The sequence below is a fragment of the Salvelinus fontinalis genome, chromosome 23 (assembly GCF_029448725.1).
Source record: "Salvelinus fontinalis isolate EN_2023a chromosome 23, ASM2944872v1, whole genome shotgun sequence".
Lineage (NCBI taxonomy): Eukaryota > Metazoa > Chordata > Actinopteri > Salmoniformes > Salmonidae > Salvelinus > Salvelinus fontinalis.
This window is the reverse complement of record NC_074687.1, coordinates 49,185,225-49,199,030: the sequence shown is the minus strand read 5'-3', so window position 1 is coordinate 49,199,030 and position 13,806 is coordinate 49,185,225. Positions and strand designations below refer to the sequence as shown.

At 43.0% G+C, this 13,806-nt stretch overlaps 1 protein-coding gene across 26 annotated transcripts in view; it reads left to right on the top strand.

Moving 5' to 3' along the window:
* LOC129821430 (E3 ubiquitin-protein ligase MYCBP2) overlaps positions 1–13,806 on the top strand; it is a 294,275-nt gene that overhangs the window by 203,551 nt on the left and 76,918 nt on the right. For 18 of the 26 annotated variants that reach the window (XM_055879088.1, XM_055879085.1, XM_055879077.1 and 15 more), the window contains 12 exons: positions 2,024–2,242; positions 4,013–4,235; positions 4,659–4,777; positions 6,047–6,134; positions 6,643–6,692; positions 6,890–7,062; positions 7,258–7,402; positions 10,565–10,774; positions 11,780–11,835; positions 12,002–12,132; positions 12,441–12,538; positions 13,337–13,453. In XM_055879088.1, coding sequence (XP_055735063.1) covers positions 2,024–2,242; positions 4,013–4,235; positions 4,659–4,777; positions 6,047–6,134; positions 6,643–6,692; positions 6,890–7,062; positions 7,258–7,402; positions 10,565–10,774; positions 11,780–11,835; positions 12,002–12,132; positions 12,441–12,538; positions 13,337–13,453 — 1,629 coding nt within the window. The remainder of the gene's footprint in view (positions 1–2,023; positions 2,243–4,012; positions 4,236–4,658; positions 4,778–6,046; positions 6,135–6,642; positions 6,693–6,889; positions 7,063–7,257; positions 7,403–10,564; positions 10,775–11,779; positions 11,836–12,001; positions 12,133–12,440; positions 12,539–13,336; positions 13,454–13,806) is intronic. The other 8 variants (XM_055879096.1, XM_055879092.1, XM_055879097.1 and 5 more) reach the window with 1 other exon arrangement.

Sequence of the window (13,806 nt, the reverse complement as noted above, 5' to 3'; positions counted from 1 at the left end):
CTTTGAAGCTACATTTGTATTGTTTCTAAATAGTCAAAATAACTTTGCAATGACAACACTGTCAATAATCCCACCAAGAATGGGGATGCTTTCTTGGAGTGACATGACTCCGATCTCCATCTCCCTATTGAGCTCTGGACACAGCTCTGTAAGGAACATCTCCAGGAGGATGCAAAGTAGATTCTTGTTGGCACTTGTCTCCTGAAGTGCGTTGAAGACCTAGATGCTTCTATATCTGGCATTCTGCTGTCCCACCCAGTTCTGTAGTGTGCCTTCAATGTTGTTGAGTAGCTTCTGTTAGGCTCTCTCTTTGGTCTCCTGGTGTTCAGCATCTGTCCTAACATTGTTGTGGATGGCTCGCTTTTCGTTGTGCCAGAAGGTGTCCCTGTTGATGTAGTGCACAAGCATCTTCTCACTGAGTACCCAGTTGATAGTGTCTCTTATCTGCTTGTTACTGTTTCTTCCAATTGCGACTTGAACTAGTCCAATGAGTTTTTTTCCGAACCCACTTGAAGATGCCTCTGAGTTTAGAGATCTCCCCTATGAGCATGAAGCAGAGTTCTGCCAGGCCGTCCCTATTCCTGTCTGTCTCATCCTCATAGTCACGGTTATCCTCGGTCTCCTCTCTCTGAGAGAAGTCTCAAGGGACACTCTCCAGAATAGTGGCCAGGAAGGAGGAGTACATTTTTAGGAAGTCCATGACCTTCAAGTGCTCTGGACAGGGGCTGTGGAAGGAATAGAGCTCCTCACTCTGAAACATCTGCATGTCAGTCAGCATTTTCTCCAAAAGGGCATTGGGCTTGTTTTTAGACTGCTCAAGGAATGTTTGTTCAACGGAATGGCAGTTTATTGATGGAAGGCAGCTGGACATTTTTTCAAGAAAGGGAAAGGTCATCTGCTATGTTACACTGACTGTTCTGGAAGTAGTCGCTTTGCAGGAGGCTCACATTTGATGAAGTAGCATGGCATCTGCTCCCCCTTCTCCTCAGCCCCAGTGATGTGGGCCCTCCAGTACCACAGTTTCTCACAACACCAGACAGTCAGGGAAATGTTCTCCATTGCCCCTATCTCTTTCAGCTTATGCATGTCCTGTTTATTGGGCTTGGAGTTGTTTTGGATAGAGCCCAGGGCCGGGCATTTACATTCCAATTTGTTGTAGAGCTTGTGCAGCTTGATGGCACTGTAGCTGGCTTGCTCGTTGTTCCCTTTGCTGCCCTCATCCAGTGCCTTTTCCCCAACCTCTGGAAGGACAGGTAGTATTCCTTTATGGTCTCGTAGGTGTAGGCCTTCGTGGTGCTCCAGCTGAGACAGCAGCATGCGGTTGATGTAGTCAGGTTCACTGAGTACCTCCACCGGGGGCTTCAACACTTTGGTGGTGATGACCTCCACCAACACCACTTGCAGGCTATTGGAGTGGGCGTTGCGTGTGGGTAGCAGGTACAGCGAACCTCAACTCATTGGGGGTGCGCAGGCATGGGTGCAGGGGGAAGGACTTGGCCAGTACCTCTTGCCTTGTGAATGTTAACCTGTTTTAAGGTCTTACTCACATCGGCTACGGCGAGCGTGATCACACAGTCATCCGGAACAACTGATGCTCTCATGCTTGTTTCAGTGTTACTTGCTTCGAAGCGAGCATAGAAGTAATTTAGCTCCTGTGGTAGGCTTGTGTCACTGGGCAGCTCTCTGGTGTGCTTCCCTTTGTAGTCTGTAATAGTTTGCAAGCCCTGCCACATCCGACAAGCGTCGGAGCCGGTGTAGTACGATTCGTTCTTAGTCCTGTATTGATGCTTTGAAAATGTGTTTGGTCACTGCTGTTTTTTTGTAGATTTCTCGCATAACGTCCGTTCTTTGTTACGTCACCTAACACCCTACCTATGTGTTTACATGTAAATGTGATTTAAGATCATACACGCTATACACAGAGGGTCAACTTCCTGCTTTCAGACATCAACAACATCTAAGTCTACCTCTTAAGTGAAACAAAACTAATGTGATTCTTTTTTACATTTTTATTCCACATCAGGCCGCAGTGGAAGTCTTTGGTCTGGTCCAGGAGTTACTTCCTGCTGCCTCCGCTCTGAACCAGAAATATGCCCCACCGGCTTTCAACCCCAACCAATCAACAGACAGCACCACGGGCAACCAGCCGGAGCAGGGCCTATCTGCTTGCACCACCTCCAGTCACTATGCTGTGATAGAGAGTGACCACCCTTACAAGCAGGCCGGAGTCGCACAGTATAAGGTAACGCACACACCCATACACACACACGGCACAGTAGGACTATTCACAACATAGGAATTCTTAGTCAAGGATAAAAAAAAAAAGTACAGGTACAACTAAATGTTTTATATATATATACACACACACACAGTACCAGTCAAACATTTGGACACCTACTCATTCAAAGGTTTTTCTTAATTTTTACTACATTGTAGAATAATAGTGGACATAAAAACTATGAAATAACACATATGGAATCATGTAGTAACCAAAAAAGTGTTATACAGATTCTTCAAAGTAGCCACCCTTTGCTTTGATGACAGCTTTGCACACTATTTGCATTCTCAACCAGCTTCACCTGGAATGCTTTTCTAACAGTCTTGAAGGAGTTTCCATATATGCTGAGCACTTGTTGGCTGCTTTTCCTTCACTCTGCGGTCCAACTCATCCCAAACCATCTCAATTGGGTTGAGGTTGGGTGATTGTGGAGGCCGGGTCATCTGATGCAGCACTCCATCACTCTACTTATTGGTCAAATAGCCCTTACACAGCCTGGAGGTGTGTTGTCCTGTTGAAAGACAAATGATAGTCTCACTAAGCGCAAACCAGATGGGATGGCATATTGCTGCAGAATGCTGTGGTAGCCATGCTGGTTAATTGTGCCTTGAATTGTAAATAAATCACTGACAGTGTCACCAGCAATGCACAATCACACCTCCTCCTCTTTGCTTCACCGTGGGAACCATACATGCGGAGATCATCTGTTCACCTACTCTGCGTCTCACAAAGACACGGCAGTTAGAACTAAAAAGCTCCAATTTGGACTCATCAGACCAAAGGACAGATTTCCACCAGTGTGATGTCTATTGCTTGTGTGTGTTGGCCCACGCAAGTCCCTCCTTTTTATTGGTGTCCTTTAGTAGTGGTTTCTTTGCAGCAATTTGACCATGAAGGCCTGATTTACACTGTCTCCTCTGAACAGTTGATGTTGAGATGTATCTGTTACTTGAACTCTGTGAAGCATTTATTTGGGCTGCAGTTTCTGAGGCTGGTAATGAACTTATCCTCTGCAGCAGAAGTAACTCTAGGTCTTCCATTCCTGTGGTTGTCCTCATGAGAGCCAGTTTCATCATAGCACTTGATGGTTTTTGTGACTGCACTTGAAGAAACTTTAAAAGTTCTTGAAAGATTCCGTATTGACTGACTTTCATGACTTAAAGTAATGATGGACTGTCGTTTCTCTTTTCTTATTTGAGTTGTTCTTGCCATAATATGGACTTGGTCTTATACAAAATAGGGCTGTCTTCTGTATACCAACCCTACCTTGTCACAACACTGATTGCTCAAACGCATGAAGGAGGAAAGAAATTCCACAAATTAACTTTTAACAAGGCACACTTGTTAATTGAAATGACGACCTCATGAAGTTGGTTGAGAGAATGCCAAGAGAGTGCAAAGCTCTCAAGGCAAAGGGTGGCTACTTTGAAGAAGTACACTTGTACCCAACACTTGTTTGGTTGCTACATGATTCCATATGTGTTATTTCATAGTTGTGATGTCTTCACTATTATTCAACAATGTAGAAAATATTAAAAATAAGTAGGTGTGTCCAAACTTTTGACTGGTACTGTATATTGGAGCTGATAGAATCACTTTGGACTTCCTACTAGGGCACACAGCCTCAGTGCTAAAAGTGTAACTCTGGTTCATTGACACATGTATATATGAGCCTGGATGATTTCCTTTAATTGTTTCATGGCTTTGACCATCCTCTCCCCCACCACACCTCAGGTGTCGTTCCCAGACTGCGTGCGGTGGACCACCATCGAGTTTGACCCCCAGTGTGGCACAGCCCAGCCCGAGGATGTCCTCCGCCTGCTCATCCCGAGCCGCTCAATCCACCTGTCCAGCCTCGGCACCAAGCCCCTGGCCCATGACACCATCAACACCTGGGTGGAGCTCAAGAAGATCTCCGGCTCCAATGGCTGGCCCACCACCGTCCTAGTGCTGCCAGGTAAGATAAGAGGTCCAACAATTCACCTCCAGTCAGATAACACTCTTTGACAAAGCTTTTCTTTATTTTGAGGCTCTGATCCATGCATAATTATTGTTCTGTGGCTATTGCTGAGTGGGCAAAACTGGTTGAAATGACTTAGTTTCAAACAGATTTGCCTGTTAGGTGATAGTTTTTTGTTTCAGTAGGAAGGCATTTCATTTGACTAGCTAACTAAAATGACACGCAAGGAAACAAATCATCTGAACCAATCGAAGGTTAGCTTATTGAACGGTTCGGGGAAGCTCAGTCCCTTCAATGGACAGCTCTGCTAAACCACCTGCATGAATTAATCTCAGTTAACCTACATTAAAGTAGTCCCCCTGTCCTCCCTGCTGTCAATATCACCGTATCCACCTGTGTGTTCTTCCTCTGGGATTCCAGGAAACGAGGCCCTGTTCTCCTTGGAAACGGCGTCTGACTACGTGAAAGACGAGAAGGCCTGTTTCTACGGCTTCAAGTGTGTTGCCGTGGGATACGAATTCAACCCCGGACCAGATGAGGTAAAGAGGAACTTGTTTTTGCGTGTTAAAGGTGTTGTTTACCCCAAAAACAAGATTTTTCCTATTCTTGTACTGTCTATAGTCAGATTTTTTTTTAAAATTTTTTGACAACAAATGATAGATTTTGATATACTGTTAGAAAATCTTGAATTCACGATTATTGCTCATTATTCATCACGACCGTCAAGCTTGGCCTCTATCCCAGGCCTTGAATTCCACAACTCATTGTGTCCTGATCCCTCCACCCCTCTCGAGCTGTCCGCTCATCAAGCTTGTATGCATCTCGAACACGGCAAAAGACATATGCTTGCCTGAGCAGCAGAGAAAGTTCCTTAATAAGTACATTAAGTTCACACAATGATTCAGCCCTCTAGCCTACAACAAGGAAAAAAAACATAGCTTGCTTTGAAGCTTGAATTAGGATAGGGAAAGACATTACACGTGCCACACATTGTTATTGGTATAATTGCAGATCAACTACAGCAATTTACATGCGTGTGTATCTGGCAACAAACATACTATTTGTTGTGCTTCAGCATTTAAACACAGCTGGAAACACAGCTGCTCCTCCACTGCAACTTCGACACTGGCGAACTGCATGTCTGAGTGTGCCGAGTGGAAAGTGGGAGAGGAGAGAGGGAGGAAGAGATGGTAGCCATTCACGTACTCTTCTCGCTAGATCACTTAGAAAAAAGTAATCCGCAGTTGGTCCACTGGCTCCAACCACACGTGAAATGTTGTCAGTTATGGCTTTATCTGAGAGTTTTAAGTCGTTTGATGGAATGCATGTATGTATAAACTGAAACCGGAGAATATATTCCCCTTTAAGTCAAATGTGAATTTTTTTTATAGGTTTCCCTGTAAAATTCAAACTTTAACTTACTTTACTGTATTCACTGAGGCACCCCTGTGTGTGTGTTAATTTCATCAACAAAAATAGTGACAAAGTATATTTGAAAAAAACTATAACTAAACAAAAAAAAAAAATCATTTTAGTTGACTAAAATGAGACGAGACAAAATTAGCTCTGACAAAAATCTGACTAAGTGGACTGGACAAGAGATTTTGGAGAGATTGAGAGCTTTTCAGTAAGGAGCATAATTAATTAGCAGCACGGATGTGCAGCGCAGTTCTTTTCAGCAGTCGGAAGGACACGTCATTTATTCAAATTACAACAATGTAAAGACTTAATGACATTTTTGTCAAAATGACAAGACTAAATCTGAAAAAGAGTGCCAAAATTAACACTGGTGTGTGTGTGTGTTTCAGGGTATTATCCAGCTGGAGAAGGAGTTGGCATACTTGGGCAGTGTGTGTGCTGCTGCTCTCATGAAGAAGGATCTGGCTCTGCCTATAGGTGAGGGAGATCATAGAACATTACAACATGGTAGAACTGATAGGGAGGGAACACAGGAGGAAAGATATATTGAACTTCAACTCATATTCTTTCAAAAAACAAGTACCAGGTGCTTAGTTCTCATTATTGAAGTTTACCGTTGTTTTTCATTTTCAGCTAAAGTGCAAATATATGGTCACTATATTGGCACCCTTGCACTTTACAATGGAGTGCAATGGAGCAGAATGTTATTTTTTCTCTTTTCAAAACTGGTTAATAATTTAGTCCAGGACATTTTGTGACTTTAAAGTGAAAAATCTCAATTTCAGTGCATCTTTTTTTTTTTGGTTCTGTGCCGTTGTAAATCAAACAAATACACATGTTGATCATCAAATGTTTTTTAAACTTCATATTATTTTAGGAGAAATAGTGAATCGTGCAAGGGTGTGAATATATTTGACCGCAACTGTATGTGCATGTAAGATTATAATTTGCACTCAATGGCATATCCTGTTTTATACTTTTCCAGGGAATGAACTTGAAGAGGACCTTGAGATTCTTGAAGAGGCCTCTCTCCAGGTATTCTGATTTCATTTCACATTTTTTATGAAAATCACATTGTGACATAACTCAAGCTGTCAAGGGTGTAACCATGACTTATGAAAAATCACAATGGACACATTTCTTCCATCAAGCCTTCGTCAGCATGTAACCATGACATACTTCCATCTCCACCCCCTCTCCTTCCCCCCCGTAACTCCCCCCTCTCCCCACAGGTGTGTAAGGCACACTCAGGTATCCTGGGCAAGGGGCTGGCCCTGTCCCACTCCCCCACCATCCTGGAGGCTCTTGAGGGCAACCTGCCCCTGCACCTGCAGACCAACGAGCACTCCTTCCTGGAGGACTTCATCACCTGTGTGCAGAACTCCAGCGGAGGACGCCTGGCCAGGTGAGAGAAAGGAAGAGAGAGTGTAGACACAAAAAACGTAGGCTCGGACACACATTCCCACATACACACGCACACTAAGCATGGACGTACGTACACACACAAACACACACACTACTGTGAAACAAATATCAGCTCGTAGGCCATGTCGTCAATAAATAGATGAATGCATAAATGCCCCCCCTCTCCCCCCTCCAGGTGGCTGCAGCCAGACTCGTACGCGGACCCCCAGAAGACGTCTCTGATTCTGAACAAGGACGACATCCGCTGCAGCTGGCCCACTACAGTGGCCGTCCAGACCAAAGACCAGTACGGAGACATAGTGCACGTGCCAAACATGAAGGTCAGGTTTTATTTTTCTGTTTTTTTTTTTCGATTCTTACATCATGTAATATAAAGCCTACATCATCACATTATTTTGTAGTGACGGTGATCATCCACTTATGTTTGCAGCACACTACCTATTCAGACTGTTAGCTAACCTGTTGTTCGGACTTGGCGAGAAAGCTAGCTACCAAGTCACTGAAATATGCATTAAACCCTTACATTGGCCTATATAAATAGTACCAAATAGAAATGTTTTTACCAAAATAACTGTAAAAAGCATATGGATGACCGTGGTTGCAACTGAAAGAGAACACTTTGGAGATTATGGGGGAAATTATCAGACCGAAGGTGAGGACACAACAGTTCACCTGACATTAAACTGAATCCAAACATGACATTATTTTATGTACAGTACATTTTGCATTTACTGTACTTTTCACAGCTTTTGTCAGTAACAAAATCTGAAAATTCTCTCGATACAGTCAGTAACATAATAAGAATATTCATTGAAATGTTGGAAGTGGCGCAAGACAAGAAAAAACAATTCCAAGGCTGAGCGCGAGGTCTAACTAGTGTCTCCAAGTGACCACACAACTCTCGAACTGCACAGTTCTTAAGTCATTTCAATGCACTTACTTTTGACATTTTAGTAATTTAGCAGATGCTCTTATCCAGAGCGACTTACAGGAGCAATTTTAAGTGCCTTGCTCAGGGACATGTCGACAGATTTTTCACTTAGTCTGCTCGAGGATTCAAACCAGCGACCATTCGGTTACTGGCCCTATGCTTTGAACCGCTAGGCTACCTGCTGCCCTCCAAAAACAATACATAATAAATCACATTCTTTGTCAGGTGGGCATCATTTGCAAGCTAATTCTATTGCCAACATGACTAAATATGATATTAGTGTAAGGCTTTCAAAAGGCACTTCAGACAAACAGATTGTAATTTTGGTGGGCATAGACTGGAGTCATGAGTGCATTCAAATGTGTGTTCCGCGGCAAATTTTCTTTACAATACGACAAACATAGGCTCAAGCTGTTCAGGACAACACAGAGTATAACGCATCCTTGTAACTGGATCAAACATAGTGATCATAAACATTTTAAAATATAAAAATGTAATAATGCTTGTGTGACATCAAAGCGGTATTTATTATAATCCTCAATGTCTCATCTGTCAGAACACATTAACACCTCTCGATTTACAGTATTTCCATCACTCAGCATTTCACTCACTCAGACAACAACAAATGTGCAAAAGTAGCCCCATTAGTAGCCCCATTTATTTTATTTTTTTTAACCTCACTAGGGTATGTGGGACACTCCACCTTGTCAACAGCCAGTGAAACTGCAGGGCGCCAAATTCAAAACAACAGAAATCCCATAATTAAAATTCCTCAAACATACAAGTATTTTACACCATTTTAAAGATACACTTGTTGTAAATCCGACGAAAGCACACCAAACGATTATGTTAGGTCAGAGCCAAGTCACAGAAAAACACAGCCATTTTTCCAGCCAAAGAGAGGAGTCACAAAAAGCAGAAATTATAGATAAAATTAATCACTAACCATTGATGATCTTCATCAGATGACACTCATAGGAATTCATGTTACACAATACATGTATGTTTTGTTCGGTAAAGTTCATATTTATATCCAAAAATCTCAGTTTACATTGGCGCGTTATGTTCAGTAGTTCCAAAACATCCGGTGATTTTGCAGAGAGCCACATCAATTTACAGAAATACTCATAATAAACATTGCTAAAAGATACAACTGTTATGCATGGAATTTTAGATCCACTTCTCTTTAATGCTGTGTCAGATTTCAAAAAACTTTACGGAAAAAGCACACCATGCAATAAACTGAGTACAGCGCTCAGACACAAAACCAAGCCATACAGATATCCGCAATGTGGTGGAGTCAACAGAAGCCAGAAACAGCATTATAGATATTCACTTACCTTTGATCTTCATCAGAATGCACTCTCAGTAATCCCAGTTCCACAATACATTTTTGATTTGTTCCATAAAGTCCATCATTTATGTCCAAATACCTCCTTTTTGTTTGCGCGTTTAGTACACAATCCAAACTCACAAGGCGCGGGCAAGTCCAGGCAAAAGTTCAGACGAAAAGTCATATTACAGTTCGTAGAAACATGTCAAACGAAGTATAGAATCAATCTTTAGGATGTTTTTATCATAAATCATCAATAATATTCCAACCGGAGAATTCCTTTGTCTGTAGAAATGCAATGGAACGCAAGCTAAATCTCACGTGAACGTGGTCAGCTCATGCCACTCTGGCAGACCTCTGACTCATTCAGCTCCCATTCCCCCCTCCCTCACAGTAGGAGCATCAAACAAGGTTCTAAAGACTGTTGACATCTAGTGGAAGCCTTAGGAAGTGCAATATGACCCCATAGACACTGTATATTCGATAGGCAATGACTTGAAAAACTACAAACCTCAGATTTCCCACTTCCTAGTTGGATTTTTTCTCAGGCTTTTGCCTGCCATATGAGTTATGTTATACTCACAGACATCATTCAAACAGTTTTAGAAACTTCAGAGTGTTTTCTATCCAAATCTACTAAATATATGCATATTCTAGCTTTTATTGCTGAGTAGCAGGCAGTTTAATTTGGGCATGCTTTTCATCCAAAATTCCGAATGCTGCCCCCTACCCTAGTGAAGTTAACTCTGCATTATTGGAGAAGGACTTACCCGTGTCTACACCAGTTGTTTACGAAGCATGTGACGTAACATTGGATATGATTTGTGGCATCTTGTCGTGTGCGGTGCTCCAGTTTATAGCGGCTGTCAGTCAAAACACATACAGAGCTGTGAAGCGGAGAAACCTGAGCTCTGGCGACATGTATCGCAGGTTAATGTACAGCCACTGCATTCCAATTTAGGCACTTATCAATGACATATGGGATGACAGGCCGTGAGTGGAAAGGTTAACTTGGGACATTTTCAAGTCTGGGCACGAACTCTCCATTTGCCAACCTTTAAGTTGCTGAGTGTACCCTTGTGTCCATCGAAAATGACTGGGCGCTGATAGTCGCGCTGATGAACCCACTGTAATGTTAGCACATTTTCATGGTGAATATAACAATGAGTATATCTTTGCTAACTGTACGCCCATGTCTCTCCCTCTCCTCTCCCACAGGTGGAGGTGAAGGCAGTGCCTGTCTCCCAGAAGAAGTCCATGCAGCAGGAGTGCATGAGGAAGCTGCAGCGTCTCCCAGGCAGCACCAACCCATCCTTCTCGGGCACCGCTGACCTTACCTTCGGGGGCCTGCCCATGCCCAAGCTGGAGGCCACCTATGAGCCCATGATCGTCAAGGAAGCACGTTACATTGCCATCACAATGATGAAGGTTAGGGAACCACAGAGATAAAATCATTGCAGTGCTTGAGGCATCACTACAGACCTGGGTTCGATCCTGGGCTGTGTCGCAGCCGGCCGCGACTGGGAGACCCATGAGGCGACACAATTGGCCCAGCGCTGTCTGGGTTAGGGGAGGGTTTGGCCGGCCGGGATGTCCTTGTCCCATCGCTCTCTAGCAACTCCTGTGGCGGGCCGCTGACACGGTCGCCAGTTGTACAGATATTTCCTTAATAATTTATTATTTACAATTACGGCCTACCGGGGAACAGCCTTGTTCAGGGGCAGAACGACAGATTTTTACCTTGTCATCTCGGGGATTCGATCCAGCAACCTTTCGGTTACTGCCCCAACACTCTAACCACTAGACTACCTGCCGCCCCAGCGATGGGACAAGACTATAAGACTGTAACTACCAATTGGATGTCACAAAATTGGGGAGAAAAGGGGGTAAAAGTACAAAATATAAAATGTGTACATTTAAAAAAATATATATATATTTTCAGATGTGTTTAGATTAAAAATGTATTATTTCTGTGCATTAGAATGAAACAAATGTATCAGCTTGTAAGTAAAGAATACTGGTTTGTTTCTTCCTGGGATGCGTTTCATGCCATGAAGATTCCAAGTACCCTTCTCTCTGCAATTGTTCTTTTCCCTTCACATGTCAGATAGATCTGAATGGAAAAGCAATATGGCACAACCTAGAAGAATGTGTTTGTTTCATATCATTGTGTTTTACTTTCCATTTTTTATGTATTGTGTATATAGGTATTTATAGTATAATTGTTGTTAACTGACGTGTTCGTGCAGCGCTCATCTGCAAAAGAGACGGTAGTCTCAGCATGATTCCCTGGCTAAATAAGGTTAAATAAAAAAACTTAAGGGGAAGCTGTTGCTCAACTGGCACATGTTTCCTTGTGAAATAATACATAGAAATTATTTATTTTTTGAGTGTAACCTTTTTTGACACCATGTTTATTTTCTCCTTGTCCAGGCCTATGAGAATTACTCGTTTGAGGAGCTTCGCTTTGCTTCACCCACTCCAAAGAGGTACGAGATGAGATAAAGGTCAATTAAGTGCAGCAAAAGTAATTGAATGAGAACGAACACCATTTGAACCCAGGTTTTATGACAAAATGTGATGAGAAGTGAGGGGGAAAGCGGGTCTGTTCATTTGGAGTGAAACGCTTTCATCCCTGTTTCTCTCCACCGCCAGGCCCAGTGAGAACATGTTGATCCGGGCCAACACAGACGGGACGTACAGTGCCAACTGGACCCCCGGGGCTGTGGGCCTCTACACAATCCACGTCACCATCGACGGCATTGAGATCGGTAACGTAGAACAGGGTTGGGTTCACTTATATTTCTATTTAGTCATTTCATTGTAGTAAGTTAACAGAGATTCCAATTCCCATTTTCCTGTATGCAAATTGGACTAGAGCTCAAGTCAGTTGATGTCATTTGAAGTTTCTGTTCATTTGAAGTTTGTCACAGCACAAGCCCTCCAAAAACTGTATGTTGGTATTGTGGTTAGTCTATTATTAGAGAAACTAACTGTATTAGTTAGGAAATCTATTAAACATATATTAGTTGTTAATATAAATGAAAGTTATCTGCTAGCGGAGTGTGGACTGTGTGCATGTTTAACCCACTAGATGCTGGTCTGGAGGTGGAGGTGAAAGACCCTCCTAAAGGCATGATCCCACCTGGCACACAGATGGTTAAACCCAAGGCCGATCCCCAACCTAGCAAGGTGAGACCGCCACACCTGACTCCACATACTCATCTGAGAACAGACACTCATCTGAGAACAGACACGTCCCTAAACCAAAGGACATGAAAACACACCGTCACAGCCAGTCGTGTGTTCATTCACTGTTTGTTTCTGGTCCTCTGTTTCCTCCAGCTGTTGTAAGTGTCTGGATGTAATGCATAGGAATATTTATTTCACGTCTTGTTCACTCTCATTCCAACTGGTGCTTATCTGTTGAGACATTTATCATGAAGAACATTGCAACGTGCAGTGAATGTTTCCACTGTCACGAACCAAGTTATGTATCTTTGTTTTTGTGGCAGACAATAATTTAACCGACAATGGGGAAACAAGCAACGAACCGCACATTTCCACTCAGCTCTTTGTATCTCCCTTCTGTACTTGTGTACAGTGGATCATATCCAACACCAATAAGAGAACTGGGTGGATGGTAGGGTTTCTTATTGTTTTAATTGATTACGTTTTTATTATTTAACCATCTGTATTTCAAGTCAACCTTGGGTTTGCCCTGGATTTGTCCAACCAGCACTGTTCAGAACGGAGCACTTCTACACTTTCTCCCACTGTGTGTGTGTCTCTGTGTGTGTGTGTGTGTGTGTACACTTTACACGCGTGTGTGTGATCCGTGACCAAGAGTGCCTGCATTGCCTTTGTGATTATGTCTGTGTCTCTGCAGTGTGTGTGTCCTCCCCTCTGTTGCCTCTTTTCCGCTTTCCCCTCCTGAGGCTCCTATGGCTTACCGGCTTACTGTCTTCCTGTCTCCTCTGCTTCTCTCAGGTCCGCAAATTTGTGTCCAAGGACAGCGCAGGCCTCCGTGTGCGTAGTCACCCTTCCCTGCAGAGCGAACAGATAGGCATAGTGCAAGTCAATGGCACCATCACTTTCATTGATGAGGTAAACTGTTCTAGACTAGGCGATTTGGTCGAGTTGTAGAATTAGATTCTCTTTATTTTCTTTTATCTTTTCTTTGTCTGTTTTTTTCTTAATTCCTCTTAATTTTACTGCATACTAACTTGACATCCAAGTGTGTGACCTTAAAGGTTTGCAACATTACAGAAACCATCACAAAAGTTCCTCCAACCTTCTGGAAAAACCTGTGAGCTTTGGGAATGTTTCTGGGATTTTGCGACCTTAACCTCAGACATTTGCGGAAGTCATGCATTATGGTCAGCGGGGGATTTCTGTGGAAATCTGAGATATATGTGCAGAACACGAGTCAGGATTCAGTCCTCGCAATCTACAGAGTA